Source organism: Ursus arctos, unplaced genomic scaffold (assembly GCF_023065955.2).
Source record: "Ursus arctos isolate Adak ecotype North America unplaced genomic scaffold, UrsArc2.0 scaffold_1, whole genome shotgun sequence".
In the NCBI taxonomy this organism is placed as follows: Eukaryota; Metazoa; Chordata; class Mammalia; order Carnivora; family Ursidae; genus Ursus; species Ursus arctos.
In genome coordinates this window covers 77,284,187-77,309,790 of record NW_026622763.1, presented here as the reverse complement: position 1 = coordinate 77,309,790, position 25,604 = coordinate 77,284,187, and the positions used below count along the sequence as shown (strand labels likewise).

The 25,604-nt window shown below is 37.0% G+C and overlaps 1 protein-coding gene and 4 non-coding genes across 6 annotated transcripts in view; all 5 read right to left on the bottom strand.

Moving 5' to 3' along the window:
- NOP58 (NOP58 ribonucleoprotein) overlaps positions 1-25,604 on the bottom strand; it is a 29,634-nt gene that overhangs the window by 3,534 nt on the left and 496 nt on the right. The window contains exons 1-13 of one of the 2 annotated variants that reach the window (XM_026492160.4): positions 18,810-18,855; positions 17,341-17,393; positions 16,959-17,076; positions 12,831-12,952; positions 10,485-10,621; positions 8,558-8,622; positions 7,245-7,379; positions 6,322-6,467; positions 5,218-5,344; positions 3,344-3,507; positions 2,128-2,262; positions 1,873-1,934; positions 39-172 (exon numbers count right to left, since the gene is read on the bottom strand). In XM_026492160.4, the coding sequence (XP_026347945.2) occupies positions 39-172; positions 1,873-1,934; positions 2,128-2,262; positions 3,344-3,507; positions 5,218-5,344; positions 6,322-6,467; positions 7,245-7,379; positions 8,558-8,622; positions 10,485-10,621; positions 12,831-12,938 (1,213 nt within the window). In that variant the 5' untranslated portion in view covers positions 12,939-12,952; positions 16,959-17,076; positions 17,341-17,393; positions 18,810-18,855. Of the gene's footprint in view, positions 1-38; positions 173-1,872; positions 1,935-2,127; positions 2,263-3,343; positions 3,508-5,217; positions 5,345-6,321; positions 6,468-7,244; positions 7,380-8,557; positions 8,623-10,484; positions 10,622-12,830; positions 12,953-16,958; positions 17,077-17,340; positions 17,394-18,809; positions 18,887-25,604 lie in introns of those variants that run through there. The other variant, XM_026492159.4, reaches the window with a different exon arrangement.
- Positions 4,980-5,063, bottom strand: LOC113250930 (small nucleolar RNA SNORD11). Its single transcript, XR_003314260.1, has one exon. It is a non-coding gene; the product is annotated as a small nucleolar RNA SNORD11 (small nucleolar RNA).
- Positions 6,180-6,261, bottom strand: LOC113250931 (small nucleolar RNA SNORD11B). The gene has a single exon (XR_003314261.1). It is a non-coding gene; the product is annotated as a small nucleolar RNA SNORD11B (small nucleolar RNA).
- LOC113250926 (small nucleolar RNA SNORD70) lies at positions 17,096-17,182 on the bottom strand. Its single transcript, XR_003314258.1, has one exon. It is a non-coding gene; the product is annotated as a small nucleolar RNA SNORD70 (small nucleolar RNA).
- Positions 17,953-18,041, bottom strand: LOC113250925 (small nucleolar RNA SNORD70). Its single transcript, XR_003314257.1, has one exon. It is a non-coding gene; the product is annotated as a small nucleolar RNA SNORD70 (small nucleolar RNA).

Here is a 25,604-nt window from a genome sequence, read left to right as displayed (position 1 = left end):
ATACAAATATAAACAACATTTAAAAAATTCAAACTGACCTTTAATTTTAACCTTTGCTTTTTTGGCCTTCTTTTCAATAATTTCATCTTCTTTATCTACCTGTTCAATCTTCCGTTTTTTAGAACAGGTTGGCAGTGTGGAATCACCAGAAGGATCATAAGTCTTCACTTCACTATGAGAGTCAAAGAATTATAGAAAATCTCTATAAATACTTTTAACTGAAATAAGTCTAAGGAAGTTTAAAGGAAATGCCCTTAGATAATACTTATATAAGCATAAAATACTGTTTCATTTTAGTGGTTTGGGGGCAGTTTATGAAAACTAAAATTTTCCAAAAGGTAAAGAAGTACCAATCACTATTTTCCAAGTATTTTCCAATCACACTTCAAGAGAAGTGGTGAGCTAAAATGAATTCTCATTTAGTCATCAACGTAATAATGACTATGGTACAGAAAAACATTCAATCAGTATGGGGAAAAATGGAGAAAATTTCTTTACACCAAATGATTATTCCAGAAGTAAAAACGTTTGAAACAATTCAAATTTTAGAAATAGGGTAATTCAATGAAAAAACAAAAAACCTAAATCAAGTTAACACAGAAGATTTCATCACAAAACCCCAAAAGGAAGAACAAGGGGATACATATGGGTAAGGATTCCCTAAAAGCCTACATTTGCTTTTGTTCTAATGTAGCAGAAAAAAAAACTAGTACTAAGTGCCTAAAACAAGAACTAATAAATATCATAATTGGTGCTTTAAGTGCATGTGTTTAAAGTCAAAAGCATAATGGCAGAAGAATATTTAAAAATCGCCCAAAACAAGCTAAGGAATGTTTCATTTCTTAAGTTTATTTATAGAGTCATGGCTGCTTAATTTTTATACACTGAAAACATTAACAGTTTAAAAAACAAAGATCCACACTTATCAACTAAAGCACCAAATTTGACTTTAAAAACAACAAAATATATATGTGGTCATTACTGAAAACTTGGAAAGTTCATAAAACATAAAATTTTAATGCACACAGAACACTTTTGGTTTCTTTCCAGAGTAAAGGAAATAATTTTTCTAAATACGTATGCTTAAATACATATGAATATATATTTATAGTAAGATGTTACTCCTTGCACAGTTTAAAATTTTACTATTAAAATTCTTCAAGAATTACAAGACTACTAAGGGAGAATTTATGGGTTAATGACTAGAAACATTTTTAAGACTCCTGACACATACTGTCAAACTGCTTCCCAGAAAAGCTGCACCATATTCTACTTCCATCATCACAACCTTACTAGTACTGAACGTATCACGTCAAATAACCAAAATACCTCTCCCTACACATATCTTTTGTTCATTTCATGGTGAGGTATGAATACTTTTCTATTATGCCTTTTAGCTACTTTTAGACTTTTCAGTCTTTAAAATAGGTTTTATTGTGGATTAACTCTGAATTGATTTTCTTTTTGATAGATGGTATACCACGCAGAAACTACGCTGATATTTACTATCAACATCTGAAAATGAACTAGTTAAATATTAAGAAGAAGAAAAAAAAAGCCAAGGGGCGCCTGACTGGCTCAGTTGAAGGAGCATATCACCCTTGACCTCAGGGTTTTGAGTTTGAGCCCCATATTAGGTAGATTACTTAAATAAGTAAGACTTTTAAAAAAAGAGCCAAAACATATGCTATATACGTATTTGTTACAATATGAAAATGTTTATGTGATTAAAATTTAGAAATATGGAAAACAATAAACAGCAAAGAAAAAAATCAGACATGGAGGTGTTTAAGTTTTGTTATAAACACTGCTGTCCTCAATTAAAATTTAATCAAGCAGATTGTTCATCCATCCTCCCCCAAATGTACTCACCTTTTATGTTCATATTTTTCTGTTTTTGCTAATGCTTTTCCTGTTCCACTTATTTTCCTTATCTAAGAAAAGATATCAATTCTTTGTAAGTATAAGGGAAAACTATTACTAGCAGAAACAAAAATGTTATTAGACATACTAAAATTTATCATTAAAATAAAACTGCTTGGTAGGTGAAATAAGTATATAAACTACTTAAAGTTTATTAATTTTTGATAGCTAACACTTCTACAATAGGCAGGATGTGGTCCTTACCCCTCTATCTTCCAAGGTCCTCAACCTGGCCTCTAATTTGGCTCTGTTCTCTACGCCCATCGCAGAACTGGAATCTTCACCAAAAGCATCATACCGGATAGCCAAAACAGTTTTGGCTGCCAGCATTCGAGAAATCTGATAGAGAACTTGAAGTTAGAGGCATTCAACTATATTCCAAGTTGAGATGTTAAAATCCTCAATAACTTATTCATGAGAAAAGCTGGAGCAAATCATCAACTCTATCATTCACTCTAGGATTTTTTAAAGTCAGGAATTATGAAAGTATTATGAATCCTACAACACAAGCCACCTATCTTATTATATCTGAATCAATCTCTCAATGGCTAACTGGTTAACCCCATTTGTTTTGCTGGATGAGATGATGTTGCAGTAGTTCATGTCTAAAACAAGCTCAAACTATCTTTGTAATACCTTCCTTTAATTTCTACTCCGTGACCTTAGTCATGAGGTCATCTGGCAAAAGCACAGCCCCCTTTTAAACTAATTAACATTTTATCAACCCCTTTCATCAATCTGCTCTGAATTTTATAACATTTCAGGGTTTTTTTTCCCCCTTTAACATTTCAGTTTCTGTTAAATTATGTGTCCTAAAACAAAAAGCTTGAAAGTACCTAATATGCTCAAGACTCAGCTTTCTTATCTGTAAAACAGAAAACCTACATCTCACAGGGATATTAAAAGGATTCACTTCAGTCCCACTAAGTGTTGAGCACAGTGCATGGTTATTATAATTCATAAATGATGATATTAAATTGATTTCCTGCCACACAGAAAACTTTTGTTGTGCCATCCACTCCATCCCTCACAAACAGGTGGATTCTAGAAAAACCCTAATACAGCAAAAGAAAATGGCTTAACAAGATTAGTTAACACTTTATCTTTAAAAAAATAATAGTAAAAAAAAATTTTTTTAAAGTAAGATCTACACCCAACATGGGGCTGGGAACTCACAACCCCGTAATGAAGAGTTGCATGCTCTACTGACTGAGTCAGCCAGGTGCCCCCAGCACTTTTATTATATTCTTTCAGTATACCAAAGTACTTTTTTAGCTCAAGAATTCACCACTCTCTATTTAACGAAAAACAAACAGTAGAAAAATTTATTGCATACTACAGAATAGGCAGAAAATGAGTTATCTGGGGGTGAAAAAAAAAAAAAAGAAAAACCACCTGCCTCAGAAGAAAGGCAACTCACCTTTCCCTTGTGTTTGGGACTTGTCTGGCCTACAAGTGAAGCATGATAAATGAGACCATACTTTGGGGTATCTCGTCTAGACTTGAGGGCTCTGAAGAGTGCCTTTTCTGCTCCAAGAATCTGAACTGTAGAAGCTGCATGTTTGGCCAAATTCAAAAGAGAACCTTCAAAAGAAAAAAGTAGTTACAAGGAATACAATTCCAAGTATTTGAAAGTTCCATGTATTAAACACAATACACATAATCTAAGTATTGCAGCCACCAGAGGAAATAAAAATCTGATATAATACAGATTCTATAGTCTGAGATCCCCTAAAAAGCCTCAGCATTTGTGATTCATCCATGTAGCACCCTAAGCAGAGGTTTACAATGCTTATGACAAACTGAAGGTTAAGCTTATTAGTTCAATCATACTTATCTGCCCGAGAGATGGTATTTATTCTACATTCCATGAGCATACCACAGAGGAGGATATTAGACATCAAATATTCTACTTTAGATATGAAAAAAAAAACAAATAGATGGACACTCATAGGAGATCTCAAAGTAGAACTATGTGATAACTTCCTCACACTTTGTTGTTGAAGATATGGATGAGGAGATGTGCTTCTAAGTACACTAATCAGGTACAAAAAATTGCTGCTTTGAGGGGCGCCTGGGTGGCACAGCGGTTAAGCATCTGCCTTCGGCTCAGGGCGTGATCCTGGCATTATGGGATCGAGCCCCACATCAGGCTCCTCCACTATGAGCCTGCTTCTTCTTCTCCCACTCCCCCTGCTTGTGTTCCCTCTCTCGCTGGCTGTCTCTATCTCTGTCAAATAAATAAATAAAATCTTTAAAAAAAAAAAACAAACAAAAAATTGCTGCTGTTAGATTTATTGCACAGATTTTTTCAGAACAGACCCTCGACATTAATGCTCAACCGCTAGATACGTATTTAAAATTCAACACATACTTCCGTTAATCCCTGCATCTCTGACCACAAAAGTTAAGTTTATGAAAATTTGGATGCAGACAACCACCAATCAATCCCAACCTCGCAGCTGAGGGTATTTGAATATCCTAGATGTCTGATTAATAATGCAGTTATAGGAGCTATTCTAGTTTTGACACTTTGATTCAGATGACACATTAAGATCTTCTGTGACGGACTATAACGATGACTCCGATAATGTAGTAGTACTTCACTCCATTTGCAAATACTCAATTATACAGTATATTTCTGCAGCATACCTTCTTTGTAACATCACCATATACACATACGAAGTCTTACTATAAATTTATTAAAAATATTTTGCATGTCAAATATATTAAAATAGCATATTCAGTAGTGAACCAGATTCTCAATCAAGGGTACATATCACCTATTGTGAAAACTATTCCTATTTCATCTGACGAGGTGTTTTGTTTTGTTTTGTTTTAGAGGTATGGGGGGGGGGAGGGCAGAAAGGGAGAGACAGAGAATCTTAAGTAGGCTCCATGTCCAGAGTGGAGCCCAATGCGGGGCTTGATCTCACAACCCTGAGATCATGACCTGAGCCGAAATCAAGAGTCAGGAAACATTACCCGATTTCATCCTCCTGTGTTCATCTGATTATTCTCATTAATGGTAATAAACTTCTGACAACGGACCCCAAGTGTCTCAGAAGAGGTAGTGACTAAAGATGCCTTCATTATCCAAAAGGAAATCAGGCATACGTATCAGAATCATCATTGAACACTTACTTGGTCCTCAGTTCTCATCCATATACCATCTACTTATATTTATTACCTAAAATTTCTAATAAATGTAATTTGAAGATGAAAAAAAAAAAAACCTAGGTAGAAAACCATCTACTCTAAATACCCATTTATAAGTTACATTAAAATTATCACCTGCATGAGCAATGAGCCGTGCTCCCACTAATTCCCCAACCATGACTGTAACATTTGGTGCAATGGCCATCATTCGATTTTGTAGATATTCATAGAGTTGGGTTCTATATTCTGAGATTTCAATTACCTAGTGTAAGGAACAAAATGAATACACCATAAATGACTTGTGTAAAAAAAAAAAAAAAATCACATAAAAACCACATGTCTGAAACACTGGAGTCCTAAATTGCCATAGATCAGCCATGTAATCCTGGGAAAACAAAGCATTCCTTATCTCAGCTTCCCATTTTAATAGAGATATTATGAGATAATAAATGCAAACAACCTAATACACTGCCTAAAAATATTAGTCAATATTATTGCTATCTTTAAAAACTCCGAGGGCTAGACATTGTGTCATCCTCTTTGTGATTCTTTTTTGCGTGTGTTATTTTTTTTTTTAAGATTTCGTTAAGTGGGGGCGCCTGGGTGGCACAGCGGTTAAGCGGCTGCCTTCGGCTCAGGGCGTGATCCCGGCGTTCTGGGACTGAGCCCCACATCAGGCTCTTCCGCTATGAGCCTGCTTCTTCCTCTCCCACTCCCCCTGCTTGTGTTCCCTCTCTCGCTGGCTGTCTCTATCTCTGTTGAATAAATAAATAAAAATAATCTTTAAAAAAAAAAAAAAAGATTTTGTTAAGTGATCTTTACACCCAACATGGGGCTCGAACTTAGAACCCCAAGGATCAAGAGTCACATGCTCTACTGACTGAGCCAGACTCCTCTTTATGATTCTTGTTTAGCGATCTCCAAATGAGGGGGAAGAAAAGCACTCCAGGCTACAAACATAAAGGCTGGAATTAAATAACTCAAGTTGTATTTCTCCGTCTTCTTAATGGATTCATAATTCATTAGCCAGACAATACTAACAACACAAATTTTCAACTTACTTCAGTATGTACTTCCCCCTCTAAGTATATAGAGCAAGATGGCATCAGATGAGGTAGTGACTGAACACCCTCATATTTATCAGGTGAATTGTGAGTTGAGAAATCATCATTGCCATCAGAAAACTATTATTACATAGCCGGTCCCACCACAACTAGTTTCTCCATGTGTATAGTTTACCTGAGTGCAGAGATGCAGAATATTGCAAATATCTTCTTCTGAAACCTCTGTTCCCATTGATATCTCTGCAGCTGCTTTCACTTCTGCTTCAACTTCCTCTGGCAGTAATTCAGAAAGTTTGGCTGAGGCATAGTTCTTCCTATCGCCTATGGAATGTTTGCAGAGGATGAGGGAGAATCACTCTTCAACAAATTATATAAAATCCAAATAGTCAAAAAAAAAAAAAGTAGAGATAAGCCAATGAAAAGGGTGCCTAAACAAAACAAAAAGCAACAAGTTTGACCTACTAAGTTTCCTCACGTAAGGCTTGATTTTTAGAGATTAAAATCTCTCCCCACCATCTCCCTCCAAAAAGATATAAATTAGAATAAAAACAAAATACCCCATGAAAAAGGACTAATAATACTGTAACAGACAATTTATAGTTAAAGTTTTATTAAAGCCAGTGGTATGAATTCTTGGGGTGGTAATATGGTAATGCAATATGAGCCTGGTAAGTCCTATTTATTAACAATGCTTAGGTTCTTCTACTAATAATATTACTGTACAGTGGTATGGAATGTAACACTAACAGTATAGACAGCAGTACCAGCTTTAGTATTATAACATATTGCAGGATATCCCAAGTCTACAGTTATCCCTATTAATGGTAAATTCACTATGAGATACATTCCACCTTAAGAAGCCATTTTAAGAAAACCCAAATCAGAGAAAAATGTTCTCTTGCTGTACCGGCCTTTGAAATCAAAGTTCAAGTTACCAGTTTCTGAATTCTAACAGACACTAATTTGACTACACTCCCAAAATACACGTAAGTCGTGAGGAACTCTGGGAAGCTTGTTAAAAAAAAAAATTACTATAAACTCATGTTTTGGGATGCAAATAAATTGTTATTTTTAATGCCTTAAAGGAGAGTTACTTACCGACTTTCTGTAAACACTTGCAGTATGTCAGATTATCTGAAATAATTTTTCCTAATTCGGGGAAATGCCAGCCATACCATTCTCTACACCGCATAATGTAGTTGTTAAGTTCTTTATCTAAGTCATCTAACAAGGCTGCAGGAGATTAAAATGAAAGAGAAAAGAGGAATTTAAAAGGGCTTTAAAAAACTAAAATATACAGGGGCGCCTGGGTGGCACAGCGGTTAAGCGCCTGCCTTCGGCTCAGGGCGTGATCCCGGCGTTATGGGATCGAGCCCCACATCAGGCTCCTCCGCTATGAGCCTGCTTCTTCCTCTCCCACTCCCCCTGCTTGTGGTTCCCTCTCTCGCTGGCTGTCTCTATCTCTGTTGAATAAATAAATAAAAATCTTAAAAAAAAAAAAACAAAAAAACTAAAATATACATAAAATTTACCATTTAACCATTTTCAATTGTAGGTTTCAGTGGCATCAAGCACATTCACAATGAACAATCACCCACTACCCACTTCCAGAACTCTCTCATTATCTATAAATGGAAACTCTGCACCCATTAAATACTAACACCTCACCCCCACCTTCCCCCATCTCCTGGTCATCTCTTCTACTTCCTGTCTTTTATGAATCTGCCTGTTCTAGGTGCCTAAGTGGAATCACACAGCAGCTGTCTTCTTCGTGTGGCTTATTTCTCAGCACGTTTTCAAAACTCATCCATGTTGTAATGTACTAGATCTTCATTCCTTTTTAAGGTTTAAAAATAGTAATTATCCATTATGTGTATGTACCCCATTTTGTTTATCCATTCATCTGTTAGTGGGTTTTTAGGTTGTTTCCATTTTTTGGCTATTGTGAATAATGCTGCTATGAACACAGGTGTATATGTATCTGTGAGTACCTGCTTTCAATTCTTTGGACTACATACCCAGAAATGCAATTGCCATTTAAAGGGATTTTTAAAATTGGAAACTGAAGAGTTTGAGGTTTCCAAAATTCACTTAATGACATGGGAGAATGACCTATTAAAAAGCCAAGTGAAAAAAGCACAATGCAAGAGATGCCACTTATTGATTTGCTTCATGGAAAAAGACAAATCTGTTAACATCACTAGTGTTAATTGACATTATTTCCAACTAGTCAAATTATGCGTAGCTTCCCTTTTCTATTCTGCATTATCTCGTTTATTTATTTCACTATTAAAAATTCTAACTAATCTCCTTTTCCTTCCTCAACTAATAAAATTATAAAAGACACAGTTTTAACGGCAAGAAAAAGTTACAAGAATAGACAGATCAGACCTCACATGCACTATACTTACAAATTGCCTGAACAATCATGGTGTCCACTTTATCAGCACTAAATTTCAATCTGTATCGGGACAAGCTGGGAATAAGGGGGGAAAATAAAAAATTACTGACAGCATCTACAAAAAGAGTTTAACATCTTAAAAAACTTTTTTTAAACCCAAATCCCTCTCGCTGGAGCTACATTAATTTTCCCAACATAGGAAAACCAGTTGAACAAGAATACAACATACAAAATTAGGAAATACACATTTAAAAAGAAAATACAAGCACGTGTGGGTGGCTTAAGTCAGTTGGGCATCTGCCTTTGGCCCAGGTCATGATCCCAGGTCTGTGGGACTGAGCCCCAGATAGGGCTCTCTGCTTGGCCGGGAGAGTCCGCTTCGCCCTCTGCCCCTCCCCCCAATTCATGATTGCACACTCTCTCTGAAATAAAATCTTAGAAGAAGAAAATACACTGGTCCTGCTATAACCTGTATTTATGAAATAGGAGTTAGTTTGTGAAAGACAAACAGGATAATGCTGTGTAGTACAAATCATGTTGGCTCATATATGATTTTTACAGGGTTTCAAGGCTTTATATCAGCAGGTAAATAAAAGCGCAGCACTGTTAACACCTGAAAGCAAAAAGCCACGGAGGAACAATATTGTACATAAGGCTTTCTTAATTTGCACTGTTAACAATGTGGGCCTGATAATTCTCTGTTGTACAGGCCTAATCTGTGCATTGTGGATGTTCAGCAATATTCCTATCCTCAACCCATTATGTTAGCAGAGACCTGACACCACCTCTAACAGCCAAAAATGTCTCTAGACATTGCCAAATGTCCTCTAAGGGATATTTAATTGCCCTTGATTAAGAACCACTACTATTACACAATGTCAATTAATCGCAAGCTTGAATCTTGACTCAGTTTAGTTGCTTGTATGCTCTTAAAAATGCTTATTACAAAGTTATTCTTGATTTTTATGCATTTTGCTCATCTTTGTAACTCAACAGCTTTAACCCTTCCATTGATTTATGCTATTTTTTGTCCAAAGGTGCTTTATTTTAGTATTTTTTAATTTTATTTTAGTATTCCTTTAATATAAATTTAACATGTCTTTTTAACTGTATTAATATATAAGGCTATTTTTGGTAATGCTGTGGTTATGAAGTTGCACAGGTTTGTTTTTTTTTTTAAGATTTTATTTATTTGACGGAGACGGAGACAGCCAGCGAGAGAGGGAACATAAGCAGGGGGAGTGGGAGAGGAAGAAGCAGGCTCCCAGCAGAGGAGCCTGATGTGGGGCTTGATCCCACAACGCAGGGATCACACCCTGAGCCGAAGGCAGACACTTAACAACTGCGCCACCCAGGCACCCCTGAAGTTGCACAGGTTTTTAATCCTATTTTTCTTCACTGAAAAGCCCTGTTATTTTAGTGCAATTTCACAGAACGCCAAGACACATATCACAGTACAGTAGAAATGCCTTTCTAATGGACCTCTGGTTAAACATGATAGGTCAGTGCGCTTCTCTTTGCCTTCTTATAAAAGTCAATACAAATCAGAGTAAAACAAACAACAGATACACACAGAAGAAGATCACAGCAGATGAGAAAATTTGGGGAGATGAAAAGATGGAGGGACAGCAAATGACTCAGGAGAGATCAGGGAAGAGAAAAAAGAGAAAGCCCAAGAATTGTGGGGCCCAACACTTGAAGGATAAAGAATGCCTATGATGAGGATTGCCTGGGTTCCAATCCAGGCTTCATCACTTACCAGGTGAATTGATTTTGGGCATCAGATTCATCTATAAAATGAGGATACTACTACTACTACTACCTTCCTCGTAAGATTATTATGAGAATTAAATTATATTTGTAATATGCTTAAACCAGTGCAACACGATTACTTATTACACAGGAATAAGTGGAGTTTATTTTCCAGTAAATCTCACCTGTGTGCCAATCCAAGACACATAGCTGCCATTTCACGTGGTTCTACTCCAGGGATTAATCCATCCATCTGGGAACGGATTCCTCTCATAAGTTCATTAACAACAGGACTATGGATACAACTGAGATTCAGCTTTTCCTGTAAGAACAGAACACTGTATTAATGAAATAAAAGTTTTGGGCACCTGGGTGGCTCAATCGGTTAAGCATCTGCCTCTGGCTCAGGTCATGATCACGGGGTCCTGGGATCAAACCCTGCGTTGGGGGGGGGGGGGTGAGGGTCCTTGCTCAGTGGAGAGTCTGCTTCTCTCTCTGCCCCTCCCTCTCACTCATGTGTGCTCTCTCTCTCAAAATAAAGAAAATCTTTTAAAAAAAAGAGACAGAGAAATAACAGTTTTGGGGGCACCTGGATGGCTCAGTCAGTTAGGCATCTGCCTTCGGGTCAGGTCATGATCCTGGGGTCCTGGGATCTAGCCCCATATTGGCTCCCTGCTCAGTGAAGAGTCTGTTTTCCCTCTGTCCCCCTACCCCTCACTCATGCTTCCTCTCACTCACTCTCTCTCAAATAAATAAACGAAAAAAAAAATTTTTTTAAAGAAAGTTTTCCTAAAACCATTTAAATATTAAAATAGCAGATTTACATGTTTCTCATTAAAAAAATTTCTCGTTTCTCATTAAAAAAATTTCTCATTTCACATTTTTCTGGTGTTTGTACAAAGAATACTAAATGAAGATTTTGGGGGAGGGGGGGTGGGGGAATGGGACAGGCCAGTGATGGGTATTACATGGCGCACTGGGTGTTATATGCAAGTAATGAATCATGGAACTTTACATCAAAAAATAGGGATGTACTGTATGGTGACTAACATAATAAAAAATTATTATAAAAATAAAAAATATTATAAAAATAAATAAATAAATGCAGATTTTAAAAATAAGCACAATACAGTATTGTAAATGTACTTTCCCCTCCTTATGATTTTCCTTTTTTTTTTTTTTTTTAAAGTAGGCTCCATGCCCATGTGAAGCCCAACCCAGGGCTTGAACTCAAGACCCTGAGATCAAAAGTCAAATGCTTAACCCCCTGAGCCACCCAGGTACCCCTTCAATGTTAAGTTTTTAAAATAGAGAAACTGGGGTCACCTGGGTGGTTCAGGCAGTTAAGCATCTGACTCTTGGCTCAGGTCATGATCTCACGGTCGTGGGACTGGGCCCCGAGTCAGGCTCTGCGCTCAATGCGTAGTCTGCTTCAGATTCTCTATCCCTCCTGTGCACACTCTCTCTCAAATAAATAAATAGTATCTTAAAAAAAAATAAGAGAACTGAAAAAAATTAAAGATACCTATAATCCCACTATCTAGCAATTTGTTATTCTGTACTTATTATGCCAAAATTTAATGGGTTTTTTTTTTGAGATTTTATTTATTTATTTCTAACAGAAAGGGAGAGCACAAGCAGGGGGAGCAGAGGGAGAGGGAGAGCAGGCTCCCCACTGAGCAAGAAGCCAGATGTGGGACTTGATCCCAGGACCCTGGGATCATGACCTGAGCTAAAGGCAGATGCTTAAACCCACTAAGCCACCCAGGGGTCCCTAAAATTTAATGGTTTTTAACAGAAAATTACAAACTAAGACTTGTAGGCACTTCAAAGAATGAAGACAGAGATTAACATCATCACAGAAAACTTCACTACTTACCAGACAGTAATGGAAATAATTGAACTTCTTAAATTCACAATCCTGACCTAAAAAAGACCCTCAAATCCCCTTAGCACTTTCCTAACTAAGACGACCTACAATATAATATAAACCTTACTTAAAAAATCAGAGGTATGCTCACAAACACAGCAATTAACCTGTCACTGAAATATCTACTATAATCCCTGAAGATCAACTATCATGACCAGCTCTCAAACTGTTCTGCTTTTCAGGCTTGGGAACCCATTTTTCCAGTCGTTCCACTTTCATCTCCAGAGACTCTACCCCCTGCTAAAGTTTTCTACTAAACCACATACACTACAAAGAAATGTCATGCCCTCATTCCTGCTGAAAGAAAAAGAAATGTGACTAAACAAAAACATGGCAGGATATACATACTGTTAACAGATTATCTCTGAGTGTCAGGTTAAAGCTAATTTTTATTACTTTTTGGGGTTATTAATATTTTCTACAACAAACAGGCATTACTTGTATGTATTTAGTCCTGATAATCATATTGGAAATTATTCTATAGCCTAGGGAAAAAAGATCAAGTACGAGAACTTATAACAAACTAAATACAAAGGCTAGGCTTTGTAGTTACTATGCTGTACGGTGAGTTCCGACTAGCAGGCATGAAAAACATACTGACCTTTATGACCCCTCCTAGTTTAGCATCAGCTACAGCCAGAGGTTCATGGGCTTCTTTTACTATTTTCTTCAGAACTTTTTTCAGCTGTTTATTGATTTTGCCCTCCATCAGAGCTGTGAATGCTTTCAAGGAAAAAGAAAAACAAAAGAGTGAACTCTCAAGTTTTTTTTAATTTTAAGAACTTCAAGATCTCATTTAAACTTAAAGAATAAAGCAAAATAAACACTTCCTTTCAAAAAGTCTGAATTTAACATTCTAAAATGAAATGATGAATGCAGAAAACACTGAAGGAGTTACATATTTCACAGTCCCATCTAACCTACCCACCCTCATTTCAGCTCTAGAATGAGGAGTTAAAGGCAGATCCAGCACTCCTTTCCTCATGTCATATGAAATCTACTCTCGAACCCAGATAGAGCTAGAATCATAAAATGTTAGAAACAATCTATTTTGGAATGACAAAGAGATTCACTCTCCAATGTTACTGTAGACAGACTGGCCTGATGCTCTGTGAAATATCCCAAAATCCTGTCAAGACTGTGGTGAAAAAGTGTATTCATTTGGAAGGTCCTGCTGCAGTGAGTGTAAGCATGCCTGAGTGGAGGCTTTACTAATTCCAGATCCAGATATGTCATCGGGCCTCTGCTTGTGATGGAGAACTCACTACTCAAAGGCAGACTATTCAACCTGGGACTGCTTTCATTTTTGGCAGGTTCTAAATCAGGTACTTTGTAACTCTCACCCTTCCTTAGGCCTACTCTGGACCCACGTGGACTAACATCTCTTCTGCTATCTGTCAGAGTTTTGGCTAAATTTAAAGTATGCCTGCCAGGAAGAAGCCGGCCACAATTTCTAAGGCCAGACAGTTTATGCTTAATCAGCCAGGTACATTCTCTTTCCTCCTGACCACATCTCCATCCATTTGAGTTACAAGTCCATTTCATCTGTTATCTGGCAAGACGAAAGGTGAGGACAAAAATCATCTAGCTACCACACAGCTCTTACAGAGGTCACCACATTCTAAGAAGCTGAGTCTCATGCTACTTTTTTCAGGTTATAATCTTTTACATATCATATTGTACAACACTGACTCCTTATAACCCACTTTTCTAGTAAGAGTTACAGTCTTTCAAATTTTTAATCTTTTATAATTAAAAACTTTTATTCAACTTCTAGCTTCTAGTTCTGTCTTCCACATCATCTTTTACATTTTAATCTAGTGTTTTCCTTTTTTAAAATTTCTTGTAAGCTAAAATTTCTCTAGATGTAACATTTACATTTACCTTCCCTTTATTATTAAAAAGCCTGTTAATTACTTTTCATAATATACATTTTTAAAAGATGGCAGAAATGGTGACAAAGTAAAGGGAAAACTGAGTCTTCTCTCTACTTCACTAGCCACTTTTCAGCATCCCCTAGTAATCTTCCCACTTCATCCAATATAGGCTGGTACCAAATTTTTTTTCTTTTAAATATTTTATTAATTGCCAGAAAGAGAGCGAGACAGTACCAAATTTTTCTATAGTATTTGGAAGACTAGCAACTTGAAAATCAGACTGTAAAAACAAAGCTCTCCATACAAACGGTATATCTTAACTTCTAGGATCAATATAAATTCTTTTTTTAAAAAAAGATTAGAGAGAGGGCGAAAGCAAGTGCTTTCTCAGGGGGGAGGGGCAGAGGGAGAGAAAGAGAGTCTTAAACAGACTCCACACCGACACAAGCTCCATCTCATAACCTGAGCTGAAACCAAGAGTTGGGTATTTAGGGGCGCCTGGGTGGCGTAGCGGTTGGGCGTCTGCCTTCGGCTCAGGGCGTGATCCTGGTGTTACGGGATCGAGCCCCACATCAGGCTCCTCCGATATGAGCCTGCTTCTTCCTCTCCCACTCCCCCTGCTTGTGTTCCCTCTCTCGCTGGCTGTCTCTATCTCTGTCAAATAAATAAAATAATCTTTAAAAAAAAAAAAAAAAGAGTTGGGTATTTAACCAACCTTTAAATTCTTAAAAAAAAAAAAAAAAAAAAAAGATCAACCTTTTATTTTTGTCTTTTAAAAGTTTATTTATTTAAGTAATCTCTACACCCAGCCGGGGCTCAAACTCATGACCCTGAGATTAAGAGTCATATGCTCTTCCAACTGAGCCAGCCAGGAACCCCAAAGACCTTTTTTTAAAAAAGTAAGCTACATGAGGCTTGAACTCACAACTCTGAGACCAAGAGTCTCATGCTCTACGGACTGAGCCAGCCAGGTGCCCCCCCAATATAAATTCTTGATATCACAACCCATCAGACTGTTTCTTAGGCTACGGGGTTTTTAAATGCATACTACAGTATCTATAACCACTCAGTTTGTAACAGGGAGTGTGAAGTTAATTCCCAGGAAAGACTGCCCTCTTAATAAGGTGATATTGGGTTTCTGGTAAAAACAGATGGGAAAAGGCAGACAGAGCTCACTACTTTCATTTCTTTACCCAAAATATTTATGTGCTAGAATCCTGGAATTTGATGGTGAAGAAAAATGTAGTCTCTGCCCTCATGGCAGGTAGAACGGCGGGGCGGGGGCGGTGGTGGCTGGAGTTGACTTTAAATTCTCACCTACCATGGAGAGAATGGTTTTAAGGAATTTACATTATTTTAAGGAATATCAAGAGCTCAGGAGGAAAAGGAGATGTCCCTCAAGCCTCAAGTTTCCTATCAACAGTGATTAACATCTATCCCACAAAACTGCTTCAAGGATTTAACAACAATTTTGAAATGATGGGTACAAAACCTGGCAACCACTACATGATCAATATATTAGATTAATAGTAAAAACCTGCTCCATGTTTGGGTAGAAATTGGATCTATCCATTTAATAAGGACTGGTCAGAAACATCTCAAAAGATTAAAGAGGTAATATGCAAAAAGGAATTCAAAAGAAGCCACTTGGGATAAGGGCTGCTGCACTTTACAACTCCAGCAGAAGTTCAAATCAGACTATGTGAAAAATGCCCGCCCCCCAGTTGGAGAACAGCAAACACAATCTCACTTGGGGTCTTAACAAAATTCTACCCATATAATTTTAAAGCTGAGATGAATAGATCTTTTAAAAAATTCTCCAGGCAGGAGTGCCTGGCTGGCTCAGTCGGATGAGTATGTGACTCTTGATCTTGGGGTCATGAGTTCAAGCCCCATGTTGGATGCAGAGATTATAGAAAGAAAGAAAGAAAGAAAGAAAGAAAGAAAGAAAGAAAGAAAGAAAGAAAGAAAGAGAGAAAGGAGGGAGGGAAGGAGGGAGGGAGGGAGGGAGGGAGGGAGGGAAGGAAGAAAGGAAGGAAGGAAGGAAGAAAGAAAAAATCCAGGCAAAAATTATCATAGCTGTGCTTTAATGGCTCTATGAGGCTTTAATTACTGATTTACTGATGAAGCAGTCCTAGAACTATTTTTAAAAATTAAAAAATTGGCCCCATTTTTGGGTCTTCCTTCATCTACTCTTCTGCCAACGTTGGGGCAGCCCATTAATATTCCATCATGTTTAGTTACATTCCTAATTTTTATAAGAGAATTCTACCCTTTCTCTTGGGGCTAATGAACAAAATTATTTGGGTCTGTGAAATTCTTGCCTAATTATATGCCATATTCTTCCTTATGGTCCTACATTTTCAAATTATACTCCCAAGCAGTTGGGTGATTTGATATATGGAACTTAAGCAACTGAAAAATCCACAAGCAGAATTTAATATCCAGTCTGGTTTTCCCTAACATAAAAAAAAAAAAAAAAGAAAGAAAGAAAAAAAAAACCTTGAGACCAACTGCCTACTAAAAGCCAAGCCTAGTTAATAAACCCTATTGTCTGTTCTCCCATCAGGAGGACTAGTTGAAGGACAGGAGTCATCCCTTCTTCATGCCTCCTTCAGATTAACTCTTAAACGTAGGTGTAGTTTTTGCATTAAAAAAAAAAAAAAAAAACCACCATACATACAAAAGCGTATCAGTTTTCCTAAAACCTTTAATAATATTGTGCTCTTCTGAACTAAAAGTGTATACTTCTGGAGAGCTGCTTTATTATTATTTCAACTGTGAATCCTGGCTAGTCTCAACTTTACCCTTGGATTAAAATGATCAGAGAGCTGTGTACTTGACTACATTACCTTGGTCCCTTGTAGAACAGCTTTTACTGAATTGTGCTTCAGCATTATGCTGTTGGTTTCCACAGGGAGATCAATTTAACCACTTCTCACCTCTCATCACATGGGGGGGAAACAAGCCCTATGGTGAAAAAAGCTAACTCAATGTTGTCTCAGTGGTAGTGACGAATTTGAGTTAGATCACTTAAATTCAATTCCAAAAAGAATGCATCATTGACAACATTGAATAAGGTTTTAGATCACTTAAATTCAATTCCAAAAAGAATGCATCATTGACAACATTGAATAAGGTTAACTCAGGCAACTGAAGCAAATAATCTTTTGATAAGGATAATCAACTGACAAGATTAAAAACAAAACCCAAAAAGCTAGTCTTCCACTTTACCTGCTAATGCTTCTGCTGTATCCTGAAATTTCTCAAAATGTTTTAGCTTTACTCTAGAAGAAAAAAAAAAAAGAAAAGTTATGAGGGCATACTGATTGTGCAAACGCCATGTATTTAGGAAAGAGGTTTTGGACTGTTCCCAAAGCACACACCAGCAAAATAAACTTTCCCATCACTGGGCAACAGGGTGCAAAGTTAGATAAATTCTTCTTAAAATAACCGGTTTCTCTAAATGTTAGGTTAGTAATGTCTGGACTACTACAGAGGTTGTAGGTTTTGAAGGAAAATGAACATCAGCAAAGAGGTTTGATACCACATCTCAACCACAGGAAAGATGCCGAAGCTTCAACATAACCTCTGCTGTTTAAAGCTGGACACAAATCCTTGTATTATGGAGAACAGAAGAGACCTCAGAAAAGGTATTAAGAGTCCCTCTTAAAAGTCAGGAATCTCACAACAATCATTTGTCCATCTAGTACAAATGCCATTAAGAAATAGCTTATCATCAAATCTGATTCCTATTACCCTTATTTTACCCCCTTTCCCCCATACAGGGTATAGGCAAGGTAACATTATTTTATATTGAAACAAAAATATACCATTAATTCATAATTCATTGTTGTCTCAGTGGTAGTGACGAATATTTGAGTTAGATCATTTATATTCAGTTCCAACAAGAATACATCATTGACAACAATGAACCAGGTTAACTCAGCCAAATGAAGCATACAGCCCTTGAAAAATACAAACTTGTCTTCTATTGTGTCTAAAATAGTGTTGTTTTAAGGAAGATTTTCTTACCTTCCAGGGAACAAAAACCCTGGTGGGTCCCTTAAATACACACAACAACACAAAGATTTTAGCAAAAGTAGTAATTTCATCTTATTCTGCCTCACCCCACCCCCATTTCCACCTTCTTTCTGAAGTGGCATTTGTTCATCTCTCTATGCCTGCATAAATGCATATAGAGATATACAAAAACACTGCAAAAATGGGATCACGTTATACATATTCCGAAGCATGGTTTCCTTGGTATACCACTGATCTCTCTCCAAGTCGATAGGAGATCTATAGATATACTACAATTTATTCAGTAATTCCATTACTTGGGGCCCCTGGTTGGCTCAGTCAATAGAGCATGTGACTCTTAGATCTCAGGGTCATGAGTTCAAGATCCACACTGGGTGTAGAGATTAAAACAACAACAACAGGGGCCCCTGGGTGGCTCAGTCAGCTGAGTCTGACTCCTTATTTCGGCTCAGGCCATCTCAGGGTTGTGGGATCACGCCCCATGTCAGGCTCTATGCTCACCATGGAGTCTGCTTGTCCTTTTCCCTCTGCTGCCCCCCCCCCCACTCGCAGGCTCTCTTTCTAAAATAAATAAATAAAATCTTAAAAACATCACCACCACCACCAACAAACACCAACTAAATGTTAACTGCTAAATTCTTAGTTTCAAGATGGCTTACATTTTATTTGCTTTCTCTGGAGTTTCAAATTCTTTCCACAAACTATCAACCTCTTGAAGTTTCTTCTCATTCAAAACCTGTAAAAATTTTTAAATAATTTTATTTAAATGGCATAGCTTAGGCATACATAACTATACACAAAATACAACTGCGTATGCAAAATTAGAGTGTGGAAGTTTATTTTTCTCAGTGAAGTAACAAACCATTTTCTTACCCACCATAAATTTTTGGTCAAATTAGTAGCTCAAGTAGCCCATTTAATAATGGGATGGAATTCAGTTGAGGTCTCTGTTGAAAACTTCCTATTTTGAAGGAGCCACTAACCCCTTCACAAAGCATATCATATTCATAGAACATCGATAGACTTTTATCTGCCTACTTTCTAGAGTAAGTAGTAAGTTTTATTTACTGCCACAATCATCCTAACATGAAAGTATTACAGATGGATTTCTCTAAAACTAAAATACCATCAATTTTAAGATACATCCTGTTACAAGAAAACTTAAAATGCAAAGAAAAGAAAGGTACACTTTAAATCTATGAAAAAGTCATTAACACTTAGGTATATATATATTCTTTAAGGCTTTCTGACCGTCCTTAACATTTTATGTATACATACCTTTAGGTATCATACTGTACCACTTAGCATAACATGGACACAATTCTAGGTTTTAACAATCTAGAATTGAACTGTATGAATATACCATCATTTTATTCCCTTACAGATGTTTAGGGTTTTTCTAAATTTTCCTAATTCTCCTTCCGAAAACAGTTTTGTACGTATATATGTTATATTTCTACAGGGCATATTTTACTGGAAGTGGAGTTAATTATCACATAGGAAATGCATTACTTTACATTTGACAGATGCTACCAAGTTGCTTTCAAGAGAGTCTATTAGTTTCACTTAAATCAAGAGTTAATAAAACTTATTTCCCTATACTCTCATCAGTACCCAATGTAGTAAGTCAACTTCCCAAGTATAACATAGGGTAGAATCAATCCTAAAATGCATGTCCCCCATATTTAACAATCTTGAAATTGGAATGCCTTACAATTGATGGGATGTAAGTTTAAGTTGCAGTGTAAAATAATGGCATTAAATTTGGTGAAGTAAAGTGCAAATACATATTATGCATGTCTTATGGGGGGAAAAACCCAGCTGATAAATTGAAAACTATACTGATAAACATTTCATCAAATCTGTATTATCACAGAATATTTACACAGTAAGATTTATTGCCCAGTTATAGTCTAGCATATATTTTTGTGATAAAGCATGAATATGACACTGCAAGTTGCACTTAATTTCTGCCAGAGCATGGCAGGATTATTTTAAGGATTTGTTGTGTTGTTTAAATGTAATCACACGTAGCTGAACTGATATATTTACAGAACTTGAAAAGTTGGTCAAAATAAATCAAACCGAAAAAACTCAGAAACCAGAGTAAGAGCAGTAAATGATCCCAAAGCATAGTGTTTATATTTAAAAATTACAGGGTGCCTGGGTGGCTCAGTCATTAAGTGTCTGATCCTGGGATCGAGCCCCACATCAGGCTCCCTGCTAGCGGGGAGCCTGCTTCTCCCTCTCCCACTCCCCCTTCTTGTGTTTCCTCTCTTGCTGTTGCGCGCACACACGCTCTCTCTCAAATAAACAAATATTAAATAAATAAATAAATAAATAAGAATTACCAGCTGGGGCACCTGGCTGGCTCAGTCGGCAAAGTATGTGACTCTTGGCAGAGTTCGTGATTCTTGAACTCAGGGCTGTAAATTCAAGCCCCACACTGGGCACAGAGTTTACTTAAAATCTTTACAAACATAAATTACAAAAATTTACGTGTCTCTCTCTCCCCCCCACGCTCACTCTTTCTCTTTTTCAAATCTTCACAAAAAATTACAAGCCACTAACAGTTCTATTTTGCCTGAGAACTTAAGAATCCAAAGACATTCCAGCAAATCTTATGAATGCACTGAAACATGAATTCTCTTATTTTCTGATAAAGGAAGTTCACAGAACAGTCCTGACTTTTGGAAATAGTTTGTCCAGAGAATGCCACTAACCATACCCAAAGTTCAGGAACTGTTGAGAGGATACGTACGGAACAGGGGATATGACTCATGCGTAAAATTTACATTTTTTTCTAGTTGAAAAGCAAGTATATTTGGAGATAACATCTGGGTAACAATCGGCATATTCAAGAGATATTATCAGCATTCTTAAAGTAACAAAGGAAATGTAATGGAAACATTCATGACTACACAAAGGTCTCCAAAGACTGTTATGACAAATAAAACCTTGCTACTCTATGTTCCCGATTGTGCTACAACATATTTAAGAGAAAATTACTAATAAAGGCCGTCTGAACAAAATAAAATTAGAACTGCTACATTTCCTGAAAAATACGCCTCAAATTTTAGTCATTCATTTTCGCACAGAGAAATCTGAAAACATTTGTATACAAAATCCATTTTAAGTTCATTTTGGATTAAGATGGAATTATTTCCACTTCCAAGTAGAAATGGTGCACAGTTACTGCCATTAAAATCTTTAGCACAGCTGTTACTGTTTGCTAGTTTTAAAACTAGTCTTCATCTTACCCATACCATAGAGACCAAGATGCAGTCACTCCTGTCAAGCAGTAACATGTCAAGGAGTAATGCAAGCAACCAAGGACATTGCAGCTAAGACCAAATATTGCCAAACCAGCACCGGCTAGGACTCAATCAGAAACGATAACCAGCAGAAACAGAGGTTTGCCAATCCAGACTGAATAAATCACTTTGGAAATGAAAGATTTTTGCAGCAAATGGTCAAGACCTTGTTAAATGCTGACCCTTTCACAGCTGACCACATCAGAAAGGTAGCTGCCACCAAAGGCCCTGCCCAACTGACCTCTGAACAAAATAGAGGATGCGGGGGGGGCTGGGTGGCTCAGTCGGTTGGGCGCCTGCCCTCAGCTCAGGTCATGATCCTCAGAGTCCTGGGATCGGGTCCCAGGTCAGGCTCCCAAGTATAGACTCCCAGAGAGTCTCATTCTCTGCCCCTGCCCTGGCTCATACACATGTGTGTGTGCTCTCGCTCTCTCTCACACTCACACTCTTTCGCTTTTTCAAATAAATAAATAAAAATCTTTAAAAAGAGAGAGAGATCGATCCTCCACTGCCGGACATAATAAGCAACTAGTGCTGTGAGCTGACCCAGACCAGACCCAGGCCTTATCTCAACTGTGCAATGGAAGACGACATTAACTTCCTACCTCCAACTTCCCTTTTCTGTCTTGTTGTGTAACTTGTGTTGTGCTTTGCTTTCTGTGATGAGTAAGAAGCCAAGTTAAACAGGTAGTGAAATGTCATCAAGTTTGGAGTTCTGCGTTCTGATATATTAACTTGCTTTGAAACTGAATAAAGTTGACATGGGGTTGGGGGAGAGATGACACTGTGGAAAGACACAACATGTGTTTGTGCCTTCACCGTGTACTCACGACACATACCTGTTTACAGATAAAACTAAATAGATGGGATTTGCTTCAAAACAATGTGGGGAGGGGAATGGGAGATAGAGGACCCACAAATGGGTCTGTCGATGGTGTACATGGACGTTCTTTATAATCTTCTATTTGTCTCCTTGAAATTTTTCACAATAAAGAGTAAAACACAAACATGAATGCATCCTAGAGCATGCCAGATATTCCTGGAGTATCCTCCTCTATTCCAGACAGGCATGAAATTCATAAACAGCAAAGAGCACACTATATCGAAAGTGTCCCTAATTTCCACTTAATTGGTTACTTTGAGATTTCCTATGTTTTATTTAAACATTTAATGCTAACTTTTTTTAGTTTTACTTCACAAACAAAATGGGTAAGTACTGTTTTATTAAACTTGTGAGTTGTACAGGATGACGTGGAATAGTTTCAAATGCGAATTATTCAAAAAGGATACGTGCAACACGCATTAGCTTCAAAAGCATGCTAAGTGAAAAAAGTAAGACACAAAAAACTATTACTCCATGTCGTGCAACATGCATTAGCTTCAAAAGCATGCTAAGTGAAAAAAGTAAGACACAAAAAACTATTACTCCATGTACATGAAATTTCTAGAAATGACAAAATTATACAGACAGTGGTTGCCTAGAGCTGGGTCTGACTGACTTGCAAACACGCAGGAGGTAACTTTTTAGGAGGAAGTATTCTAAAACTGGATTGCAACTTGCACAGCTGTGTAAATTTTACTAAAATGTATCAAACTGCACATTTACAATAGGTGGGCTATATAGTATGTAAACTATACCCAATAAATGAAGCTGGAAAAACATACTGCTCAGTAATCATATTATACAAGAACTCTGGTATACACATAAAAGAAATCTCTTCTTCCAGGCCTTGAGGAAATGAACACACAACAGTACACCACATAGCCGCACTACACAATGTGACTATTAAAATTTAAATGAATTAAACTAAAAATTCACTTCCACAGCTTTACTACCCAAATTTCAAGTGCTTAAATAGCAATGCAGGTAAAGTGCTAAATGGCTAAAACAGATTGCTAGTGGCAATCACACTGGGCAGCACAGCTACAAAAGGTCTGAGATGAGTAAAACTAGAAGACGTGCCCTTAGTCTTACTATGTATGCCCCATGATACAGGGGCACAAGCTGAGTTTCTACAATATTCTTTGCTTAGTACTGTCTTTGCATTCATATATAACCTTGTTAACATCCACGAATTTTTTACAAAGTATTTAATTCTTTCCGAATCACTCTTTATACGTGCATATATGTACACTAGATGATATAAAATGTGTTCCTTACTATGACCTGAGGTTAAAAGTTTTAAAAAGTTCTTAAAGCACTCCCATTAAAGCATGAATTTAATGCAACCAATTCAATTTTATACCCCAGAATTCTGACTATGGGAAAAGGAGCTAATAACTTTGTACTATAGATCTGTTTAATATATAAACACCATAATATTCATCCTTTTAAAGTGCACAACTTACTTTTCAGTATATTTTCACAAAATTGTGCAACCACCACTAATTCCAGAACATTTTCTGTGTCTGTTTTATTAACAATAACTGCTATTAATTGAAATATTTGGAACTGAATCATTATTTCAATGTATTCAAGCCTTTAGTTATTTCTCTTACGTTACTTAAACCATAAACCACAATAATTTTAAACAGTAATTTGCAAATGAATACCATTAAAAATGGCAACAGAGTACTCAAGACTATTTTTATGGAGAATACTCGTCATTAAAAGAAATCAGTAGTTCAGCAAGAGACATGACCGAATATTTTATGACCCAGGGCTAGAAACCATAAAACTGCTAAGCCAATTCCTTCCTACCATCAGGGCCAACCAGTGGACTGTGCAGTTGCACCTCCCTCTCTTCGTGCAGCTTCATTTTTTGGGTATAGTTTTTCCAGCTTCATTTATTGGGTATAGTTTACATACTATATAGCCCACCTATTGTAAATGTGCAGTTTGATACATTTTAGTAAAATTTACACAGCTGTGCAAGTTGCAATCCAGTTTTAGAATACTTCCTCCTAAAAAGTTACCTCCTGCGTGTTTGCAAATCTACTTAGATAAAATTCATCCATACACACTAATTCAAAATATGATAAACCATGCTGGCTAAGAAAATTTGCGGGCATGTGCAGAATTCTACTTAAGAATTTAGAAAAGACTGCAAAAAGCTGGGGAAAAGTAAAATAGACACACTCCCAGGCTGTAAAGCCTTTTACAGTCCCTTAAAATTTCTACTACTGCATTCACAGACAAACCCAATGAGAAAAAAATAAGCAAAGCTAGCTTTTGGCTTTTATTATTTTCTCTTAAAAATATTAAGTAATGTAACAAGTGCAAATGGAACTATATTTTCAAATGTCTGAAAAAAAACTTAATAAAGTTAAAAGCTCCTCTAAATCAACATTTTGGAATGCTGATTTCAGATTTTCCGCACTCATACCACATACATGGTTCTTGATTCACAAAACCATACTATACACATTTTATCCAGCATTTTCACCGTATCAGCATACACATGAAAATTCTGTATTTCGTTGCTACATTTGTAGAGCTCAGAAAAAGTGCTGGCACATGGATAGCACTCAGTTTACCTCATTCTTTGGAACATCTCAATAGTATCCTACTACACTAATGTCCTATTGTTCAATCAGCTCCGGGCTGATAATCTTTAAATTTCAAACTTTCCCTATTAAGACAACCAAATCTCAAATTGATCACCATCGGCCCAGATTCCTCCCTTAGGTCTGAAACTTAAAACGACGATTGCATTTCCACGTCTAACCAACACCGCAAGTTTCACAGCCCAAACTGGACCTTTTTAGTATTTTCCCCCCGAAAAGCCTCCAACAACCTCGTTTTTTCTTCTCTTCCCCACCAACACGTACCCACTTACTCAACCCAGAACATACATTCTCCATTCATCAGCCAATCCCACCAGTTGTACCTTCAAAATTTCTCCTGGTATTTGTTTCCCCCCATACCAACCTTAACCCAAGCAATTTCATCTTGTCTTGATTAACGCAAAAATATTCCTGGTTCCTTTCTTGCCTCCTGTAATCTATTCTCCACACAGGAAAGCAACTTCATTAAGAGACAACTTTATATCAGGTCATTTCCTCTGCTTAAAAGCTTTCAATCATTTCTCAAAAACACTCAGAGTAAACCCCAACTCCATAACTTTACCTGTGAAATTCTAATAAGGCTCCTGCCCATCTATCTCACCGGGCCAAATCCTGTTAACACAGAACCAGGCG